Source organism: Stegostoma tigrinum, chromosome 9 (genome assembly GCF_030684315.1).
Source record: "Stegostoma tigrinum isolate sSteTig4 chromosome 9, sSteTig4.hap1, whole genome shotgun sequence".
NCBI classification, from domain to species: domain Eukaryota; kingdom Metazoa; phylum Chordata; class Chondrichthyes; order Orectolobiformes; family Stegostomatidae; genus Stegostoma; species Stegostoma tigrinum.
Window position 1 is genome coordinate 73,395,569 of NC_081362.1, and position 20,595 is coordinate 73,416,163.

Below are 20,595 nucleotides of genomic sequence, written 5' to 3' on the forward strand. Positions count from 1 at the left end.
TATAATGCTTGAAACATAGCTTGTTGCACCTTCTGTATGCTAACGAACTCTCCTTATAAATTTATGTTTCTGCTCAACACTCTCCTAACCTGCTTACTCATCATTTAAATTAATGGCCTTATTGTGGACATTTCAATGAAAGTACATATTCTTTTCCTCTTCACTCCAAATGAATCTCTCTTTTAATTTTAAAAAGAATCTTAGTTTTCCATTTTATTTGAAAAATTTCCAGCATCACCAATTGGCTCTTAGTTTCTCACCTTGACATTATTCCCAGTAAATCTATATGGTGCGATCCTATTGTTTTGGCATCCTCTCTAAAATAGTGTATCCAAAAGTGGACTTTAATATTATCGGGATGGCCTGAACATTGATTTGTCTAAATTTATCGCGCCTTCTTTGTTATGCCCATATTTATTTACTTGACTCAGTCTGGTGATTTGTATTTAATGCCTTTATCTATCTGCATGTATTACAAGAAGTAATATTTCTCACATTTCTTGTTTTTCTTCCCACATTGCATATCTTGTCTTTCTTTGCATTTGCTACTTGACTGTCCATTCAGCTAAACTTCCCGTGTCTTCGTACAGTCTTGTATAGTCCTCCTCGTTATTTGCTAAACCTCCTAGTGCCGTGTTGTCACTAAGCTGAGACTGTTGTCTGTGTGCCCAAGTCCAACTTATCTTTATACCCGAAAGAAAATGAAAATGGTTCCATCCTGACCCCTGGGTTCCATTCCCCATTCTGGAATGGATAATTGTGGAGTTCTTAGCTTTGCTGGGGGAGGCAGGTGCGGGAGCAGTTTGGCTGTCCGCCTCTCCTAATATAAAGTCGCAGATCTGAAATGTTAGCTTTGTTTCTCCCACCACAGATACTGCCAGCCTGCTTAGTATTTTGTCTGTCTTTTTTTAGATTTCCACTATTCACAGTATTTTGCTTTAATTTTTAAAATATTGTTTAGGTTAGGATTAGATTTGAAGTTTTTAAAATATTAATTTCTTGCCCAATTCGTGGATTAAAATTCACCTCACAATCTCTGTCTCATTATATTTTTAAAAATTAAAATTAAATCCATAAAAATTGCTGCAACTCACTTGCAGAACCCCAAACAGTCTGTGATGAACCACGTAACCTGAGATTAAAGATGACCTTAAGGAATTTAATTGAAACACTAAATACAGGACAATGAAGGAACATCAGTTGCCTCGACTTTCTAATATTGTTCTGCAGTAACAGAGAATGGAGTAAAGGAATAACCTTGTAATACAGTAAAAACATTTCTGTCGTTTTCCTAAAATAAAAGTTGAATTACAATCCCATTCTTCAGACAATGAAACCAGTAGCTCCCTGAACTTTATCTTAAAAATATTCTTTCTTCAAAGTGAAGAAGGCCCTCCCAGACCCATGCAAAAAAGAAAATCAAAACTGTTCCTCTTTTTATCTTCAATAAGTGTTTATTAACATGTCTCTAATTTTACTTGTTTTACCAGGTGGGCCATCTCAGCAAAACAGTCCAACAATTAGCCGAAAACGAAGTCACAAACGTGCATTTTCGAAGCTTGCTCCCACTTTGGTGAAAATAACTGAAGCGACATGCAGAACAAAGTAAAACATTGTTCAATTTGATTCTTTAGAGTACCTGATCCTTTTCTAATGTCCTTGGGTGTGAAGATGGTGGGAAATTATCTCGCATGAAAATAAAACCCTATGGGCTAAATGGTTTAGTTTCACCCACATGGAACACAGTATCAAGAAGGTCTCTGGTATCAGCCCTGGTTTATGGGTTGGTCAGAAATCTTCTCTTAGACTAGCAGTAGCCATCTGACAGTTGACCATATGTTTGAGAGAGGAAGGAAATTCATTTGTTACTGAATTGCTTTAGTGTTTTAGGTTACAATTATGTTCAAGAAAGTAAATTGTTTCAAATAATAACTTGGAAATCACCTTACAGAATAGGTTTGGATGATGGACCTGAGTTGATTGGTATTGCTTCTAGGGAAGGGGAATAGTTTTCATTCATTGAGTAGTTCAACCAAATTGGACAGACAGCTGTCCCATATAATCTGTCTAATATAATCATTTGTATGTTTTTGTCAAAATAGTAACAAATTGTTCAGGAAAATGGTTTTTGTACTTAGCAAACTATCAACTCTCCTCCTTCTCAATAAAAATTTGTTATACAGAGAATTCTACACTTAGAAGCAAAAGTGGCATGCCAAGTAATACATTCCAATCATCTGCCCGAAAAGTTTTATCCTAACAGGTTTAATTTAAAGATGCTGCTTGGCCTGCTGTGTTCATCCAGCTCCACACTTTGTTTTCTCGGATTCTCCAGCATCTGCAGTTCCCATTATCACAGATGGCAAGGTTTTGTAAACGTACTGTAGCATATGGTTCTTCTTTGTAAAAATGTCTTAGGCTTATAGTTCACTCCTATCTTGAATTCCTTTCTGTATGTGGGTCTGGGAGATAAAAGTGTGAGTCTTCGTTCTTTATCCTAATTGTGCACTTCGGTTGAAAATAATTTTTCTATCTTCTACCTTTGCATTCACCTGATTACAAACCAGCTAAATCCCATTGTTGTGATACTGAAAGCTCAAGTTTCTGCAATCTTTATTCATGTCTTCTTAGTTCTCTGACACTAGGCCCTGCATTTCTGCCAGTATGGAGAATCTCTTTCCAGACTGATATACCATTTCCACCTCCATGGAAAGACATTCTGCTGACGCAATAATTACAGCTAAGCTCAGAAATTGGATGTCACAGCTCCAAACACAGTACTTCCCATTTTTAGGAGGGCCATGTTTGGATTTGCTTTTGGATAGTTTACTGAAGCAGCTGGCCATTTAAGTCACCGACTGTCTCCAATTCAAGTGGGATTTTTGGAGTCTTGAATTGTAAAACGTCAAGTGTGCAGAGTCAATCTAGTAAGAACAAATCTGATTTTTGTATATTCCTCTGGATAGCCAGAATATCTGGTTATCCCTTTGGAGTGGTATGGTGTCCTTTTGAATCTGATTCCAGAGCATCATTGGAGAAGGTAAGGTCCCCCTTTGGATAGGGTGAAGTGTCCATGTACACAGATCCTTGAAAGTTGCCACCCAGGTTGACAGGGCTGTTAAGAAGGCGTACAGTGTTTTAGCTTTTATTAATAGAGGGATCGAGTTCAGGAACCAAGAGGTTATGGTGAAGGTGTACAAAACTCTGGTGCGGCCGCACTTGGAGTATTGCGTACAGTGCTGGTCACCGCATTATAAGAAGGATGTGGAAGCTTTGGAAAGGGTGCAGAGGAGATTTTACTAGGATGTTGCCTGGTATGGAGGGAAGGTCTTACGAGGAAAGGCTGAGGGACTTGAGGCTGTTTTCATTAGAGAGAAGAAGGTTGAGAGGTGACTTAATTGAGACATAGAAAATAATCAGAGGGTTAGATAGGGTGGATAGGGAGAGCCTTTTCCTAGGATGGTGATGGCGAGCACAAGGGCTCATAGCTTTAAATTGAGGGGTGAAAGATATAGGACAGATGCCAGAGGTAGTTTCTTTACTCAGAGTAGTAAGGGAATGGAACGCTTTGCCTGCAACGGCAGTAGATTCGCCAACTTTAGGTACATTTAAGTCGTCATTGGACAAGCATATGGACGTACATGGAATAGTGTAGTTTAGAAGGGCTTGAGATTGGTATGACAGGTCGGCACAACATCGAGGGCCGAAGGGCCTGTACTGTGCTGTAATGTTCTATGTTCTATGTTCTATGTCCTTTGGAGTGGATCAAGTACCCTTGGATTTCAGAAAATGTGTTTTAAGTATCCATGAAAAGTGCATAAACTCATTACTGCCAAGCTCATTGCTCTTCCCTATCTATCATTTATTGTTTTTGCTGTTTGGCACACAAATAGTCCTGTTTATAGCTTCACCAGATTGACACCTCTTCTTTAAGAACACTTAGTGCAGCTGCTAGCTTGCCCTTCTAAACTCTTAAACACTTATGACATTAGGGGTGAAGCCTCTCCATATTTAACAGCTCATGAAAAGTCTCAGTCATATGCAAACTGCCTTCTTGTAGTTAAATATTTACATTGTATGGGGGAGAAGGCTAACCAAGCTATTCCTGATGTTCATCCCCAGACTCTTTGTTGAATTAGGGTCAGTAACCTGGCTTGATGGTAATGGAACACCGGCGGAATATGCTGAGCCATGAGGTTGCAAATTGTGTTGGGAGTATAATTCTACAGCCGTTGATGCCCACAGCACCTCTTGGGTGCCTCGACGTAAGTTGTTAGATCTGTCTGAAGTCAGTCCCATTTAGCATGGTCCTCTATAACACAATGGACAATGTCCTCTGTGTGAAGATGTGACCTTGCAGTTGTCACTGCTGAGGATACTATCTTGGATAGATGCATCTGTGGCAGGCAGATTTGTGAGGATGAGATTATGTATATTTTTCCCACTTGTTGGTTCCTCTGTCACCTGCCTCAGACCCTGTCTGGAAGCTTTGTCCTTTAATCAAAAGTATTGTTGCCAAGCTATTCTTGATGATGGACATTGAAGTCCATCCCAGGGCACATTCTGTACCCTTTCCACCCTCCGTGCTTCTTCCTCCAAGTATTGTCCAACATGGACGAGTGCTAATTCATCAGCTGAGGGCACATAATACATGGTCATCAGCAAGAGGTTTCCTTGCTAATGTTTGAGTTGATGACATAAGCCTTCCTAAGGTCTGGTGTCAATATTTAGGAGTCGCAGTGTAATTCTCTCCCAACTGTATATCACTGTACTACCATCTCTGCTGCTAGCTGACAGGTCATATGCAGAAATGGTAATGGTGGTGTCTGTTTCTGTGAGTATGGCTGTGTAAAGCTGTTGCTTGATTAGCTGTGAGGCAGCTCTCCTAATTTTGACACCATCCCCAGTTTTTGATTCCTTAGTTGATGCCAAGTGGTCTCTCTAATTTCATTACTTTTTCAGACTTTTTCTTGGTGAGTAGCTTGCTAGACTATTTCAGTGGACAGTAGAGTCAATCACAGTTAAGATGTCTGAGTCACATAGAGGCCAGACCAGGTAAGGACAGTAGTTTTCTTCCCTAACGGACACTAGTGAGCTAGAGAGGTTTTCTAACGCCCAATTATTATTTCCTGGTCACAATTAAATGTTTAATTCCAGGATCTTATTGAATTCAAATTCTGCTATCTACACTGCTGGGATTTAGATTTGCCCCCGCACCCCCCTGAACAATACCTGAGTCATGGTTACTAGTCCAGTGATAATACCACTATGCCAAGCGGTCTATAAATGATTTGATCTTACAGTGGTTGAATTTAACGAGTTTTTTTATAGGACCAAAAATCTCTTTTTAATGTTATCTTTAACTATTTCAATACTGGTCATGAAGCATCTGTAAGCTCGCTTGATGAGTCCATAATGGTTTTAAATTTTCTGGACACACTTTCAGTCGCAGCTGTCGATATCAGACTTTGTATGCAGAAAGATTATGGTCTGGGCAAAACTAAAAACAGCTGTTAGTGATGTGAGATGCCAAAGGTTCATCACAACCAGATTTAAAGCTTTTTGGACCCAGGGAGACTGGATCACATTAGAGGAAGGCATATTATAATGAGCAAGAGTGATTGTCTTCACCAGAGGTCGCCAATAGATACTGGCTGAACTTCACTAGGGTCAATTCAGTGGGTTCCAAAATATTGGTGAGAAGTTTTGTTTGGTGGCCAGGATTGGATGCATACGTAGTTGTGTTGATGGGACAGTGTCCAGAGTGCCAACAAAGACAAAAGAATATTGCCGGCAGCTCTCCCGCATTTGTGGGAATGGCTGGGTAAACCCTGCACGTCGCCTATGCAGGTCCTGTCACAGACTTGGTGTTCTTAGTCATTGCGCCCATTCAAACTAGCTGGATGTGCGAAGAGTTTATTTGCCAAGCATGGGTACGATGACAGTTGTGCATCTTTTGCAATACACGGAACAAAAGTGTTGGTTACGGATGACGGGCCATCATTTACAGCAAGGAATTTGAGTATTTCCTAAAGTTCATCGTACAAGGACAGCTCCATATCATCCATCATCCAATGGTGGGCAGAAACAGCAGTCCAAATATTGAAGGCAGGCTGAAAGAAACAGTCTACAATATCACTAGATACCAAACTGAGTTCCTATTTAATTGTAGGGCCATCCCTCGTGCAATTACAGAGATAGCACCAGCAGAGCTGCTAATGGGGAGAAGATTTGCACCAAGTTAAATACAAACTTCCTGAGGTTGGGGGTGAATCGGCATCAGGAACACCAGTGCTGGATACAAGACTCTGCTAAGCAAGGAGAGACAGTTTACTTAAGGGACAAAGTCTAGTGTAGGAACCACGGGAATGGCCCTGCATGCGTAAGAGGCATGGTCGACACACGCACGCGGTCAGGTCCAGTGACGTATGAAGTTTGGGTGACTGCGATCGTCCTGACCAAGCGTGGGGACAACATGAAAGCTGCAAACTTGCAAACAGAGTGAAAGCAAAACATGTCTGGCTCCTCAACTGCCTTTCTGTACAGAACCTGTGGGTTCTCCCTCTCTGTCATGCGTCGAAGATGCCTCAGAATCTGAGATGGACACACAGGATGATTCTGCCTTGCCACCTGTGCTTCCTGAAGAGGAAAATGAATGTCTGTCTTCTGAGAAGTTCCAGGTGCAAGAGGCAAGCTATTTTGCATTACATGTTACCTGTAACAGAGGCAGAGTTGGAGAAACGTGACCAAGAGTGAAAACGCCCGAGGAGCAGCCACAAAAAAGAGAACCAGCCTATGCCCTTAGACTCAGGCGGAGCAAAGTAGTGATTGTAATGAGGTCAGCCAGATGGACCTCTCAAAATAGGAGTTCCCTGATTGGGACTGTTAATCTGATCCACTCAAGGAGCCCTGGCTGACAGATATAAGCAGGAGTGTCAGAGGTTCTGTTCACTGAATGTTGGCTCTGAGAAAGCTGGATCAGTGTTGAGGACTTTCCACATGTAAATAAAGGATGATTTGTTGACAAGATACTGCCCTCTATGGAGTTATTTCATCCTCCTTGATTCCTCTTCACAACTTTTTAACCCTACCTATCCTTGTGTCCTACTTAGCCTAAAATGGTGTGGATTAAGTTTAAGTAATAACTTAACATGAACTGTCCCTTTTGTCGGGTGTCACACCTTGGGCTGTGTGTGTGTGTGTGTGTATGTACGTATACATGTACGTGAATGAGGAAGAGGAGGAGAGAAAGACCATACTGAAATTTCCCTGATGGAGACTAGCCCTGCACAGTGTGATTTGCTGTACGTAATTTTATCAAAAGCTCTCCAGAAGTTGAGGTATGCCATAATTTATAACATCCTATCATCCATTTCAGGTGTCTCTCTTTCTAAAAAAGCAAATTAATGAAGTAGGAGTTTATTGTCATTTACTGCTTTTTTGAGATAGGGATAGTCGATAGATTGACTTGTGCTAATTGAATCCATAGTGAGTTTATTGTTCTTTGCATAAGCATTTTGAAAATAAGCACCAAGTTAACAAATTTCAAATTACATTAATTCACATGTTGATTTCCTGTTTTAGGGAGAATGTGGAAACGTCTCCATCGCAGAAAGACAGCAAGAGTTTGTCTGGTTTACCAGTGATCAATAATGATCCTAAAGAAGAACACAATTATAGTGCAAATGGTACCGTGTCTCACCGTAGCGAGTCTAGGTCTAGTGTTTCATCCTTCTCCTCTGTGGAGGAATCTTATGAATTCATTTCAAAAGCTAGTCGTGGCGGGAGTGACGGAAGTGAAGGCTTCCACAGTGATGAGGAGTCTGAGGTAGATGACTGTGAGAATGAGTCAAATAACTTGTTGGGTGCCAGTGTCTACAAATCTGAGCGATGTGGAAAAGACTCCACTAGCGTGCTACGTTTGGCTGGAAAAAGCTGCAGAACAGTGCAGCAAGAAGTTGATGAAGAGCTAAAGGAAGCTGCTGGTTCACTTTTGCACCTTGCTGGAATCCATATGTGCCTGGACTCTTTAGTCAGTAAACCAGGAAAAAGCAGAAATGAAAAACATAATGTGAAATAGCATGCTTCCTCTCACATCTGCCATTGTGTGTCATTTGGCAATATACTTCAATGGAGCTCCTTCTCAAAAGGAAGAAAAAAGCCATATGAAGACTGAAGTGTTTGCCCTTGAATATTAACTGCCATTTGTTTGCACCTTTCAGAGACAAGAACTTCTCCATCGGTTATACCATTCTTGAAAAGTGAACTTTACAGCAACCAACACATGCATTGGATCAGCCTGTATGCTGAAGTGGTTCTTCAGGCTGTTTTTATTGGGTAAAATTTCAAGCAGTTGAAAAGTGGGGGAAAATAAAGCTTTCTTTGAAAATAACTGAAGTGTTCCGGGTTGACAAGGGGTGATGGGGATTGGCAATATTTTAGACATCTTGAAGATCATACAATGTATTTTTCATCCTAATATGTTAGTGATATTTAAGAAGTTGACTCTCTCTCATTTTTCCCTCTTGAATATGGTTTCCTTCATTTTCAGAGAACCTTGAATATCACTAATGGTATGTCAATGTTCCTAGATTAATTAACATTCTCAGGTGTTCGGGCACAATTCCACGAACAAAAGGAGCCCTCTAAGCACCATCTCTCATGCACAGGCTGGCTCAAATAATTTTTCGACTATGTGGAATATTGCAGGAAGGCAACTTAGTCCTTCATGATGTCCAAATGCACGTATTTTCCTATATGGGTCATTAACAGGTGTTTCAGTATACTGGAAAGTTTGTGTATTTTTCCCTCCTTGCAACAAAGGTAATTATAATGCCTTGTAACTGCTCCCCAGGCTAAATTGGTGGAGGCTGCGAGAAGGTTGCACTTTACATTGGAAAAAAGAATTTAAAACAAGAGAAAATGAAGTTGACTTTGCTATGCAGTTTTTATGAAATTTTTTTTTGAAAGTTCATCAATGTTTGTGCTTCCATGATATTTGGAGAACTCTGAAATTATTGATGGGAGAAAATTAACAGTGTAACTTTAATTGTTCAAACAGTAGCCACAGTTGATGATATTAAACTGGAAATATTGTTTACCTTAAATCACCTTCCTGGGAGTCATGTGATAGGACAGGCCTGCAGTGATTATCATAACCGTACTTTAGTGGTAACATCAAAGAGGATTGGATTACCATGATGTGAGTGAACAATACCTCTAAATTTCACTGAGCATACAATTTAGATTTAAAATCAGAATGCAACAGAAAGTCACCGTGCTGTTTTTAATTGAAGAAAATAATGTGTTGAGGTATATTGCTGTTGCATGCTGGACTCAAGCTGATATTTATGCTCATGACTTATAACCTCCTTTGAATCCACTGGTGAGGACATGGACTGTGTAGCATATTTAAATGTGTTTGCTTCTTTTGTTAGCTATGTTCTTATATGAATGTTTTGTTTCCATCTCCAGCTGTTGAAGTTGATGGAAAGATTGCCAGCTGCCAGGCTTTACTAATGCCCGAAATAGTGTGAAATCAATAGAATTCCCACCAGAACTTTTTCTCCCACACCACAATGGAAAATCCCCAGTTAGAAAAATGAAAAAGAATCAACGTTGTGGTAGTTTATTAACATTGTGCCCTGCATTTTTGGGCAGTTCTTAAATTTTAATCCTTGATTCTGCAATTTAGCTATCATGAGTCAAAAACCACCACACTATTGTGATATGGTATCATAGTCGAGTTGAAGTGCATTCATGAACACAATATTCAATAGGTCCTGCATACTGGCAATGGTTTCAGAATCATGTATTATTTTTATGCAGTGGGATGGGCTTGGATGTATTCATTTTCTTCACTTGGCTAATTACTGCTGAAATACTGCTCGTCTACTGTACTGGAAGTTCACCAGAGCCACATGCAGAAGATTTTGATGGAATAGTAAAACTTTAACAGTAATGTATTTGTTTCCACTTACTGAAGCAGGATCTCCATGTAAAACATCCAAATATAAATCATGTGATTATACTTTTCCAGTAAGGGGAAAAGCCTTACCCACCCCTGAATGAGAATCTGCTGGATGTGCATAGTTGGTTATTTAAGTTGGAACCTTCTGCTTTATAAGAATATTCTTGTTAAGTACTACTTTAACTGGTCATTGCAGTTTGGTGCATGAGGTGTTCGCTGGAACGAGGCAAGAACTTTGTAATTTACACTAATTCAAATCCCTGATTAACTTGACCTTGAAAAGGCAAGTCACTGCACTTTTTCATCATGCATGATTCAGATCTGCAGTGGTCAGATGGCACTCAAATTAAGCAAAGTGTGCTTCTTTGATGCCCCACAATGAAAACTGCATACTTTTCTATTTGAGACTCCACATGACTCCCTGCTTGCCAACTAGCCAAATATCTCTACTCCTGGATGCCTAAGTGCCACCTACCAGCTGGGTACTGCTTTTTACCCATTTCAAATGGGTAGCTCTTTGGGGAAGTATTCCATAGGCCAGAAATTCAGGCCTATGAATATAGTTAGCAGTCACTGTTCTGCTCTACTTGAAATTCTCTGGGTATTAAAATCAAAGTCCAAAATATGCAGGACTCCCAGATGTATGGGTCTACTTCGTAAAAATCTGACAAGTCCAAAATTCAGAGTGCGTCGTGTCAATGCTTTTCATGGACACAACTATATTAACTTAAGTAAACCATGTAATTTTGGATACCTGCTTACTAATTTTGAGAAGCATATACTTAACATCTGCTAATTGGTGCCACATTAATAAAGATTCTTCTGCCCTTCATAAGATTCATTTTTTTGCTCCAGTGATTTTCTTTTTGATTTCAGAGATTTCTGGAAGCCTAATAGGCACTAATAGTTTCAGGTGGCAAAATACAGGTATAATGCACAATTTATTTTCATATAAATAAGCACAGGGCAGCTGGCACACATCGATCTGCTTCTCACTGGTCATGTAGCAGTATACAAGTTATAATAGGACTGTACAGGGATGATGGGCTATTTGCCATTACTAGGTAATGCCTTTTCTGAATAAATTTGTTTCTCTTTCAAAACAAAGTATATTTTTAAAATTGTGTTCTGCTTTGAGCTCATCATGGTATGCTTTTTGCTGAAGTTTGTGGTTTCTTAATAGTTTCATGCTGACATGCTCCCAGGGAAGGATATGAGATCTATTAAGGTAAATAAAATTTCTTAAGACCATTATAGGTACACTGTACCAAGAAAGAGAATCTGATGAAGGGTCCAGGCCCGAAACGTCAGCTTTTGTGCTCCTGAGATGCTGCTTGGCCTGCTGTGTTCATCCAGCCTCACATTTTATTATCTTGGAATTCTCCAGCATCTGCAGTTCCCATTATCTCAGAAAGGATGGAGCATTTTCTTTTGTATTTATATATGAAATGTTGCATCATTTGCCCAAACTGCTTTGGTAAGAGTCATTTCCTGTCAATAATCTGTTTGCCAGATCTTGATCTTGAATTGCTCAGCAGTGTTTCCATGTAAAAAGAAAATCTAGTGAGGTATGCCTACTGCAATGTTTAATACAAGCAAATAACCCGCTAACATTGGTTGTGTAGACCAACACATCTTTATCCAGTAGCCAGGATGATTGCCAGTATGGCTTTCATTTACTTAATTTCCTGAGTTAGTCTTTTTTCAACTCTCACTCATACTTGAATGAAGAGAGAAGTTAGATGGCAAGTTGCCATAGACAGACTTTTCATTTTCACGAATTGTACTTTCTATGGTCTGTATGCTCAGCATCATCTTCTAAAGCGAACAATTTTTCTTTAATTATAAAGGGACAGGTCAGCAATCTGCCTAAACTGTAAAAAATGCAAATATGACACTGTTCTCCTGTATACTGAGATGCAGTAGCACAAATCCCTAACCATTGTCATTGTCCTTCTTTCAACTGCCACCAGCAATTGATTGTTAATGCCAATAATCAATAAGTCAGTTGAGTGTTGATGTTCAGAAACTTATCGTCAAGTGAGAATGTCCATGTTAATTGACAAATCCATATTAATATATTTTATCTTGGTTTGGTATAGAATACACACACAATATCACTTGGCAGATTGCCGAGTCTTGTGCTGGAATTTATTCCATTGGTTAGTACAATCCTGCTTTCAGCACACAATATCAAACTCACTATTGCTTGGCTGGCTAGATGCCTTACCTGATACAAAGCGTATATATACAAATAATTGTTGCTGCACACTGAATAGTGGCCAGGTGAATAAATTGTCTGAAACATAATTATCTGAACTAAATTTTTAACAGCTCTCTTGCATTTGTAATAATTGAATAAAGATAATAAATAATGTTCAAATAAAATGTTTGAACCTTCTCAAATTTTAAAATAGCTGTGCAGTGAATAAAATAACAGCGTTTAAAGTAATGCTTACCTTTTGTTACCGGTTAGTCAATTTGGAATTTCCAAGCAAATTATTTCTCAATTATAATGATGTATTACTTTCTTTGAATATCATTGTTTTCGCATTAAAAACATATAATGTGTGGTTGTTGAGAGCAGGACAGATACTAAGTTCTTTCTCTGAATTGGCTTTTTCATATGTGTCCACTATCTCACTTAGGCAGAACATGTGTGAACAAAAATAAAACAGAAATGGCAGTATTTCGTGGGCTGCATTTTCCGTTCCACCAAGCAGCGATTTCAGCAGATGAGCCAGCAGGGCAAGCCAAAAAAAAAAACAGGAAACATGGCTTTGACAATTTTCTTTTTCCTACCACCCTCTAAAGCCATTGATTGCCTCCTAGATTAGAATTACAAAACCCTTGCTTAATAATTTTGATCCTGCTTGCACCAGATCTGCACATTACAACAGGTGAAGGTGAACCATAACTCATTTTTCTCTTACACAGAACACAAGCACTGACACTGATTCCAGCTGATATCAGTTAATTCACTGCAACTTAATTACATGCTATTTTCATAAACCACTGAGGCAGCAATGAAATAATTTATATTACCATTACTTAGCAGGCATTCCCTTGAGAGGAGCTTGTTTTAGTGGCATCTAATTTCAATGTAGTGTGTAATGCAGAATGCAGTTCTATTGGTGTTTAGAACAGTGGTTGATCCACTTCAAGTGTTTGAAATATTCAAATTTGATTTTTCTATACTGTAAATCCAGGTTTGTACTGCATCTTGATCATCAGATCAATATCTATCTGGTGTGAAACCTATGCTGAGAATTCACAGATAATGCTTGAGAAGATAGAACTGGCCAACTTCTTTCTAAACCAGTGTTGGGGGTGGGCATACCCTCTGCTATTATTGAAGTAAATGAATCGTTTTGAGATGTGTGCAAATCAACTACAAGGTAAAAATGGGACTGTTGTAATATAAAATGGAAGAGTGTCAGTGTTTCTTACACTGACTTCAGAAGTCTAACGTTCAATTGACAGTGGATAGAGGTGATCATATTGGAGTATCTAAATTAAATTTGGGCCTATTTTCCCTTTCTCAACTTAAGTTGGCAGTTCATATTATTGGAACCATCAGTCTTCCTCTATTTACATTGCAGAAAGAATGATTCTTTGTGTGAGCCCACACAACAAGTGTTGTTGCTCTGGAAGGAGATGATATCACACTTGAGAATTCACTGGCCAAAAGCAACCATATTTACTTAGTTACAGGCTCCATGGAAAGGAGACTGGCCACTAGCTGCAATCACAGCTAGCAGAAAGCAAAATGTTTGTGATGGTTGGAGATTAAAAACCTCACGAAGAATTCCTCAGGACAGTTCTCAAAGCCCTTTCATCTACAGCCACGGACAGAAGTGGGAATATTTGTGAGATTGAAGTGGTCAATTTAATTTGTAATTTGTCTTAAGCGGAGATGGTGGAATAGTGGTAATATCTATGAACATGTATTGCAGAACCCCAGGCTCATGTTCTGAGGATATGGGTTTGAATACTATATGGTAAATAGTGAAATGTGAATTCAATAAAAATCTGAAATTTTTAAAAAAGCTAGTCTAATTGTCACCATGTAACCATTGCCAATTGTTGTAAAAGGTCAGAAACCCACTAATGTTACTCATGTCCTTGAATAAAGGAAATCTATCATCCTTACCTGGTTGGGCCTACATGTAAACCCCAGACTAACATCCTTTCCAAGCTGTGTGGTCATGCAGTCACTGGGAGGTTTTGCACCCACTGCATGCTGTGTTGACACACTAACTTCAGCTTTCCAAATCCATTGCCATGCACAGAACTCAGAGATCCGTGCAGCAGTTAATCATTAGCGGGAATATTGCTCCAAACCCATAGTTATGTGAAACTGTGTGACTGTCCTCAGGGCAAATAAATGTTGGCCTAGCCAGTGACAGCTACATTCCATGAACAAATAAAAATAATGAAACTGCCTGTATCTGCATGGATCAAAATCTGGACAACATACAGGCCTGGGCTAAGTGCCTACTGACATTTGTGCCATGTAAGTGCCAGACGATAAACATTTCCAACAAGTATCTAACTACCGCCTTGACGTTGTGAAAGCCCCCACTGTCAATAGCTAAGACTTTCCATCATTGACCAGAGCTGGTGGAGGCACGTAACTACTGCTAATACAAAAGCAAGATAGAAACTAAATATTCTGCAGCAAGTATGTCACCTCCCAAAGCCACCTACAAGGCATAAGCCAGGAATGTGAAGAAATACTCTCCACTTGTAGGGGTGAGTTCATATCCAACACCATTCAAGAAAGTTGATACATTCCAGGACAAATTTGCCCATTAAAGCCCAACCACTATCTTAAACACTCATTTTCTAGCCAATATATTGGAACTCCTTGGGGGTACTTTGACTGCATGAGGACTTCAGCAAATAAAAACCTCAGTTTTCTACCACTTCCCTGACAGCATTTAGGAATAGGCAATAAATGTTGGCCTTGAAAGCAACATGCACTTGACGTGGATAAATGCATTTCAAAATCAGCTCTCGTGACAATGACTATTCACTCCTGCTTCTGTTATCATTTCCACCCCACTGCCACCAGCCAGGTATTGTGACAAGTTTGAGGCTTTTGTTCTTGCCTTTCAAGTAATCCACAGGATTTTTAATTATTTTACCTAAGACAATGTCTAAATTATGAACTGTCTGCTTTTAAAAACAGAAGCACTATCTGGGGGGGTGAAAATCCACAGATTTACATTGATTGTGAAATTTTGGTATCTAGTTTCCAACTGTGGTTAACACTTCTCTCAAACACTGTCCATTTTAGAGTGGAATAAGAACCATGAAACCTCTTCTAATAATATTATCTATTAAGAAGTAATATTAGACAAAATTAGTACAATTTGTATTGGTGATTTCAGTGAGCAAAGTCTGAGGAGTAGAGGTTGTGTTGTTTATCCCAAGGTGGTTCATAACGTTGTACGTATTTTCACTTCTTAAACTGGTAGTGACGTTCTGCCTGAGCTGACATCATGTCATTTACATTTTGTTCCACTGCTGTACTGCATGTATGCCTGACTGGTGCTCAGGTAGTTACATATTACGGAATTAAACTGATACAGAAGATGAAATAGAATTGTACAGATGCAAAATGCAATTATTCCTATATTACTTCTTCACATAATTTCTAACCAAAAAAGTTACACGCTAAATAGTTCAAATGCCAATAGAACTAGTTTTTTAAAAATATGTCACTAAATTACTGGATGTATGATGAAGGGGAGAGAGAAGCAGATTGGAAGTGCTCAGTGATTGGTGTTTCAAAATACATTCTGAACACCAGTTGCGGATCATACCAAAACCACCTTCCAATCTGATCCTTAAAGCCTACAACTGGTTATAAAACTGTTTAATTATGCCAACAAAATCATGTATGTTACTCTGTGTTCATAAAAATGTTTTTATAAATGTTTATTTTTGCCAAAGATATGCAAATTGCATACAAATGGTATTGTTAAATAAATTTTCTTTTTATTTGTATGTTGCTGACTATAATCATTGGGTTTTCCTAAAGCTGTGCATATACTTAAATCATTGGTCAGCATGAGTTATTCTTAACAGATTTGCTCCTGGATTTCTGCTCACACAACATATCCACTGCTAGAGATCCCATGACATAAGCCTCTTGAATGTAAGGTCTAACTTTAAGGAGGTGTATACACTTTGTTGAAGGAAAGGCTTTCAATGCTGTCTTTTTACAGTCTGCACATCCATGTAGAGAGATACCTCTTCCAGATCCTTGAATTCTTTTGGGTCAGCCATGTGCCTTTCAAGATCAAGATGATAGGCTGAGGGGAATTTTTTCATGCAGAGGGTGGTGCATGTATGTAATGAGCTGCTGGAGGAGGTGGTGGAGACTGGTGCAATTACAACATTTAAAGCAACTGGATGGATACACGAATAGGAAGGGCTTAGAGGGAAATAGGCCAAATGCTGACAAATGGGACTAGATTAATTTAGGATATCCGGTCAGCAGAGACGAGTTGGACCGAAGGGTGTGTTTCCATGCTGTGCGTCTCTATGAAGAGGTATTTCCTGTAACTAACACAAATATCACTAAACTTAAAGGCTAAACTAGTGATATTTAGTCTTTATGTGGAAGTAGCTGACCTTACAATGCAAATTTACTGAAATCAAGAACTCGTTATTTTTTAAAAAATTCAATCATGGAGTGTCAGTGTCGCTGTCAAGTCCAACATGATGCCCATTCTTAATGTAGGAAACTGGATTCGTATAGCTGTGTATTAACCAAAACTCACTGAAATGGAGTTTCGGTTTTGAAAAAGATGTTGCTGGAATTGAAGGTCCGAAAATCAATGCCCTTAATGGAAGGAACCTTGATGGTTGCAGTTTATTGCCACAGAATCGTACTGACTCTCCCAAAAGCCTGGGCTTTTTGTCTCACTAACAGAACCAGCCCAATAAAATTTAGTTCCTGATGACATCCAGAGATGGTGCACTGCCACTTGGCATTTAATGATCACTCATTGAACTGATTTCACCAATAACTGAACTGTCATAATCTTGTGTTACATTTGGTTCCAATTTTTCATCTGACTTTAGGGTTGATTCTAAGTTCTTCCTTTGGAGCAGGTCCTTAGCTGGATCAGATAGAAGCAGTGGGGAAGCAAACGGAGGAAAAATCAGCTCTTTGAGGATATCATCTTTTGACACCTGTGCACTTTCCAGAGTCTGGTGTTACAAATAGAAATGCACATGGTGAGCAACACATCATACTGGCAAGGCTAGGTACTGGAGACGAGGTAGAATTTTAACTTCTTTTAGCAAGCGGAAAGCAGGCTGAAAAGAGGGAGGTTCTCCTGATTGGTGGTAATGTAGGTTTTACTACTAGATTATATTCTTTTATGTTAATTACATATTAATGCTTGGGTAAAATGCAAAGTTTTAGGGATGGGCAGATAGGAAGTTCTGGCCTATGCTGGGACGTCCAAGTCGCTAACATGCAGAAACCATACTTAAAAGTTATCTTCCATTAGACAGCACTTTCTGCAACCTTGGACCATCACTCAGAATCTGCTCAACACCCCCTCTTCCAAGTGCATGCTGGCCTGCACCCTCTGGTTCTAAGTTTACTGACGATGAAGCAAAGCATCAGCTTGGTAGTTTAATGCAACAGTGGCATACAACTGACTACTTGCGGCCAGCAGGGAGTTGCAGGTGAGTCTGAAAGGTAAATTAGAGAAGTCAGAAATGCAGACTCTTCAAAATACCACACTCAGCCTTTCCCTCCTTCCATTTAGTCATAGCTGCCTTTTGCTTCAATTAAAGAGTCTCTTTCTGTGATGAAGCAGTCTTTGACAGAAGCCTCACAAGCTCTAAAATCTAAAGGATATCATCATGGGCATGTGTGTGTCAAAGCAAGGGAATAGCAACCATGTCTTGCCTAAACCATAGAAGTAATACTACATAGATATAACCCTGTTAAGGAAGATCTTAATTGCATAAAGGGATTCAGTTAGGTGCCTAGTAGATGTCAATGGGTGAAACTTCTATAGGGGTCTGAACGACATGTCTATTGCTGAACAATGCCAAATTACTAAGGGAGATTATAGCTTCTTAAATACTTTATTAAGACCACAACCCCTCTCATTAATATTCAGCTTGCTAATAATAATAAATGCTCTGAACAAACTAGACTCTGTGATTATCAACATGGGAGTCAGAGCAAGTACCTGGTGCTTTAAGCCTACCACTTGAGCTAAAGGAACCCGGTGCTGGACACTGACCCTTCTGCTTGGGTACTGGCCACATATAACCCATGTACATGAACACTGGCATCCAACATGTGCCAGCTTAAGAACCCAAAAGCAAGGCTCTGGTCCTTAAGATATGCTTCCATTCTTCAGTGCTGTGCCTTGATCTGCACCAGTCACTTTCATTGTAACACCGCTGAAAGGACACTGTGCTCAGGCACACACACCTAGCTTATGTACTTAACCAGGCTGTACATTTGTAATCAATTTCATTGCACTCACTCACTCTGAGATTTTTTTTTGTGGCATCCTGTCTTGCATTGTTTTGCCTTTTTGCACTTTGCCCTTTTCGCCAGGTACCACTTACAAAACGCTAGGAAACTTGTTATGTTTGTCAGAAGTACTCAGTCAGGCCAAAGTAAAGAGGTCCTGGCACAGTAAAATAATGGAAGCCTTTGATATCAGTCCAGGGGCTTGGAAATAGTTGGTCAATCAGCCACTTGGTGGTCAGAGTCAAGATTCTCTCTACATATGGGGTGAGCACATGAATGTCAGGCATTCGTTGAGTCTTTCTGCAATATAGTGGGTTGTTTTTTTTCCTAGAATGAGAGACAGGCAATACTGAGTAGGATGGAAGTGGATGGCGTACCTATTACTTTGTAATTGGGTGGTGTCCTAATTAAGTGAGCGGTTGCCACAGAAGGAAGGGTGTGCACAGTTGGTGCTGCCAGACATTTGAGGGTTGTGAAGGCAAGTGGAAAAGACGTTGCAGGCAATAGTCAGAATGGTATGGTGTGATGGGAGGTGGCTAGAAGAACAAAGTTAGAGTGAGTGAGAGGTATTGGAGAGAAAATTGTGGCACTTACACTGGATGAGTGCAAAAGGTTATTTACCTTCCTAAACCACTGGGCATGCCTCCAGGTAGCTAAGACTGCACTGAGTCAGGTGGCAACCTGATTCTATGGACTGCACAGCCTCCATAGCTTCTTCTTGGGGAAGAGAATGTTCAACTTCTGCCTTTTGTTTAGCAGGACTTCCAGGTTCCTGCCCACAAAGTGGGGTGTCAATTTCACTTTGTCTGGGACAAATGAGATGAATTGTGCAGGCCATCTTCTGACCATAGTGCTTTGTCTAAGTGCACAACAGGCTATTAGAGATGCTGCAGTGTGCAGGGGAGGCTTATCATTCGGTGGATATTCAGTAAGTGGCGAGTTGTTCTGGGAATATTGCTTGATAAAATGGGGATAGAAACAGATGAGAGGGATTGCTTAGGGGTGGAGGATGTAGTTAATACGTCTCACTTAGTAACATACAGTGTGAAATCTCCCTGTACCTCACAGCAAAACTCTCTCCAAAAATCTTCATCAAAACAATGCAAGATTCAGCCCAAATTTTCAAATAACGTTCTTATTTAAATCAAAGAATGAGTGATGTGTTGTATTCATCCTCAAGGTCTTTACTTTGTTCCATCCCCCATTCACCCTGGTCACTTTCCTTCTGTGAATAGAATGATCAGCTGTGATGAAAAGAAAAGCCTTTGATGTGATAGTTTGCTGGTTGACTGCATGAAGGAGTAGGTTGCAGGGTGGGATGATACAGAGTTCTTGATGGAATAGATAGATTGCTGTAAGCACACCTTTCAAGCAAAGTGTGCCTGGATGAGTATGTTGCAGGTTTCTCCTCACAGCCAGATATATGGTTGTAGACACTGATGGCAACTCAAATTCTAGTTTCTGAGGAGGGTGCCGGGTGCTCTCCATCTTGTTCTGGTACCAGCTTCAGTCCTCTGCTGTTGCCTGAAAGGAGTACTCAAACCTTTTACCCAGGTATTCTTCTCTTGTGTGACAGACAAGATGCAGGGATCTGACTCAGACTCACTTTATTAACTTTGCATAACCTAACTCTAACTTAATTCACATTTAACTCTAACTATGATGTTAACTCTAAGTTTGTCTTGAAACAAATACAACCCCCAATTCAAGTGATGTGACCAACTTTGCTCTCACTGTAGATCTTGACTCATGATGCTTTGTCTTCTCTGAAGATGACTTCAGGACACGTACTTCTCAAATGTTGGTCTTGAAGTCTACTCCTGAGAAATCTTTTGTTCTGCTAACTTTTATCATAAAATGTCAGCATTTTCCAGAAACTTCTCTGGAACTCAGCCTTTGAATTGACCAAATCCTGATCACAATGTTTGATGCCAGCCAATGTGTTTGCTGGTAAATAACTCACAAATGTTTACACCAAGTCATAAATAACATTCCTTGCTTCAAAGAAGGTAATATGGTGCGAGTATGTCTACAGACAATCATTAAATCTGCCTTATTTGGTCAACACAAGAAACTTCGGGTCACAGCTTACAGAACAGGTTAA

General features: G+C 39.7%; 1 protein-coding gene and 1 long non-coding RNA gene across 5 annotated transcripts in view; one reads left to right on the forward strand and one right to left on the reverse strand.

Annotated features, from left to right (window-relative positions):
• LOC125455222 (forkhead box protein N2-like) overlaps window positions 1-15,885 on the forward strand; it is a 73,371-nt gene extending 57,486 nt beyond the window's left edge. For all 3 annotated transcript variants that reach the window (XM_048536949.2, XM_048536950.2, XM_048536951.2), the window contains 2 exons: window positions 1,491-1,605; window positions 7,585-15,885. In XM_048536949.2, coding sequence (XP_048392906.1) covers window positions 1,491-1,605; window positions 7,585-8,080 — 611 coding nt within the window. In that variant the 3' untranslated portion in view covers window positions 8,081-15,885. The remainder of the gene's footprint in view (window positions 1-1,490; window positions 1,606-7,584) is intronic.
• The window catches only part of LOC125455224 (uncharacterized), a 74,274-nt gene that overhangs the window by 27,205 nt on the left and 26,474 nt on the right, over window positions 1-20,595 (reverse strand). The window lies entirely within an intron of this gene.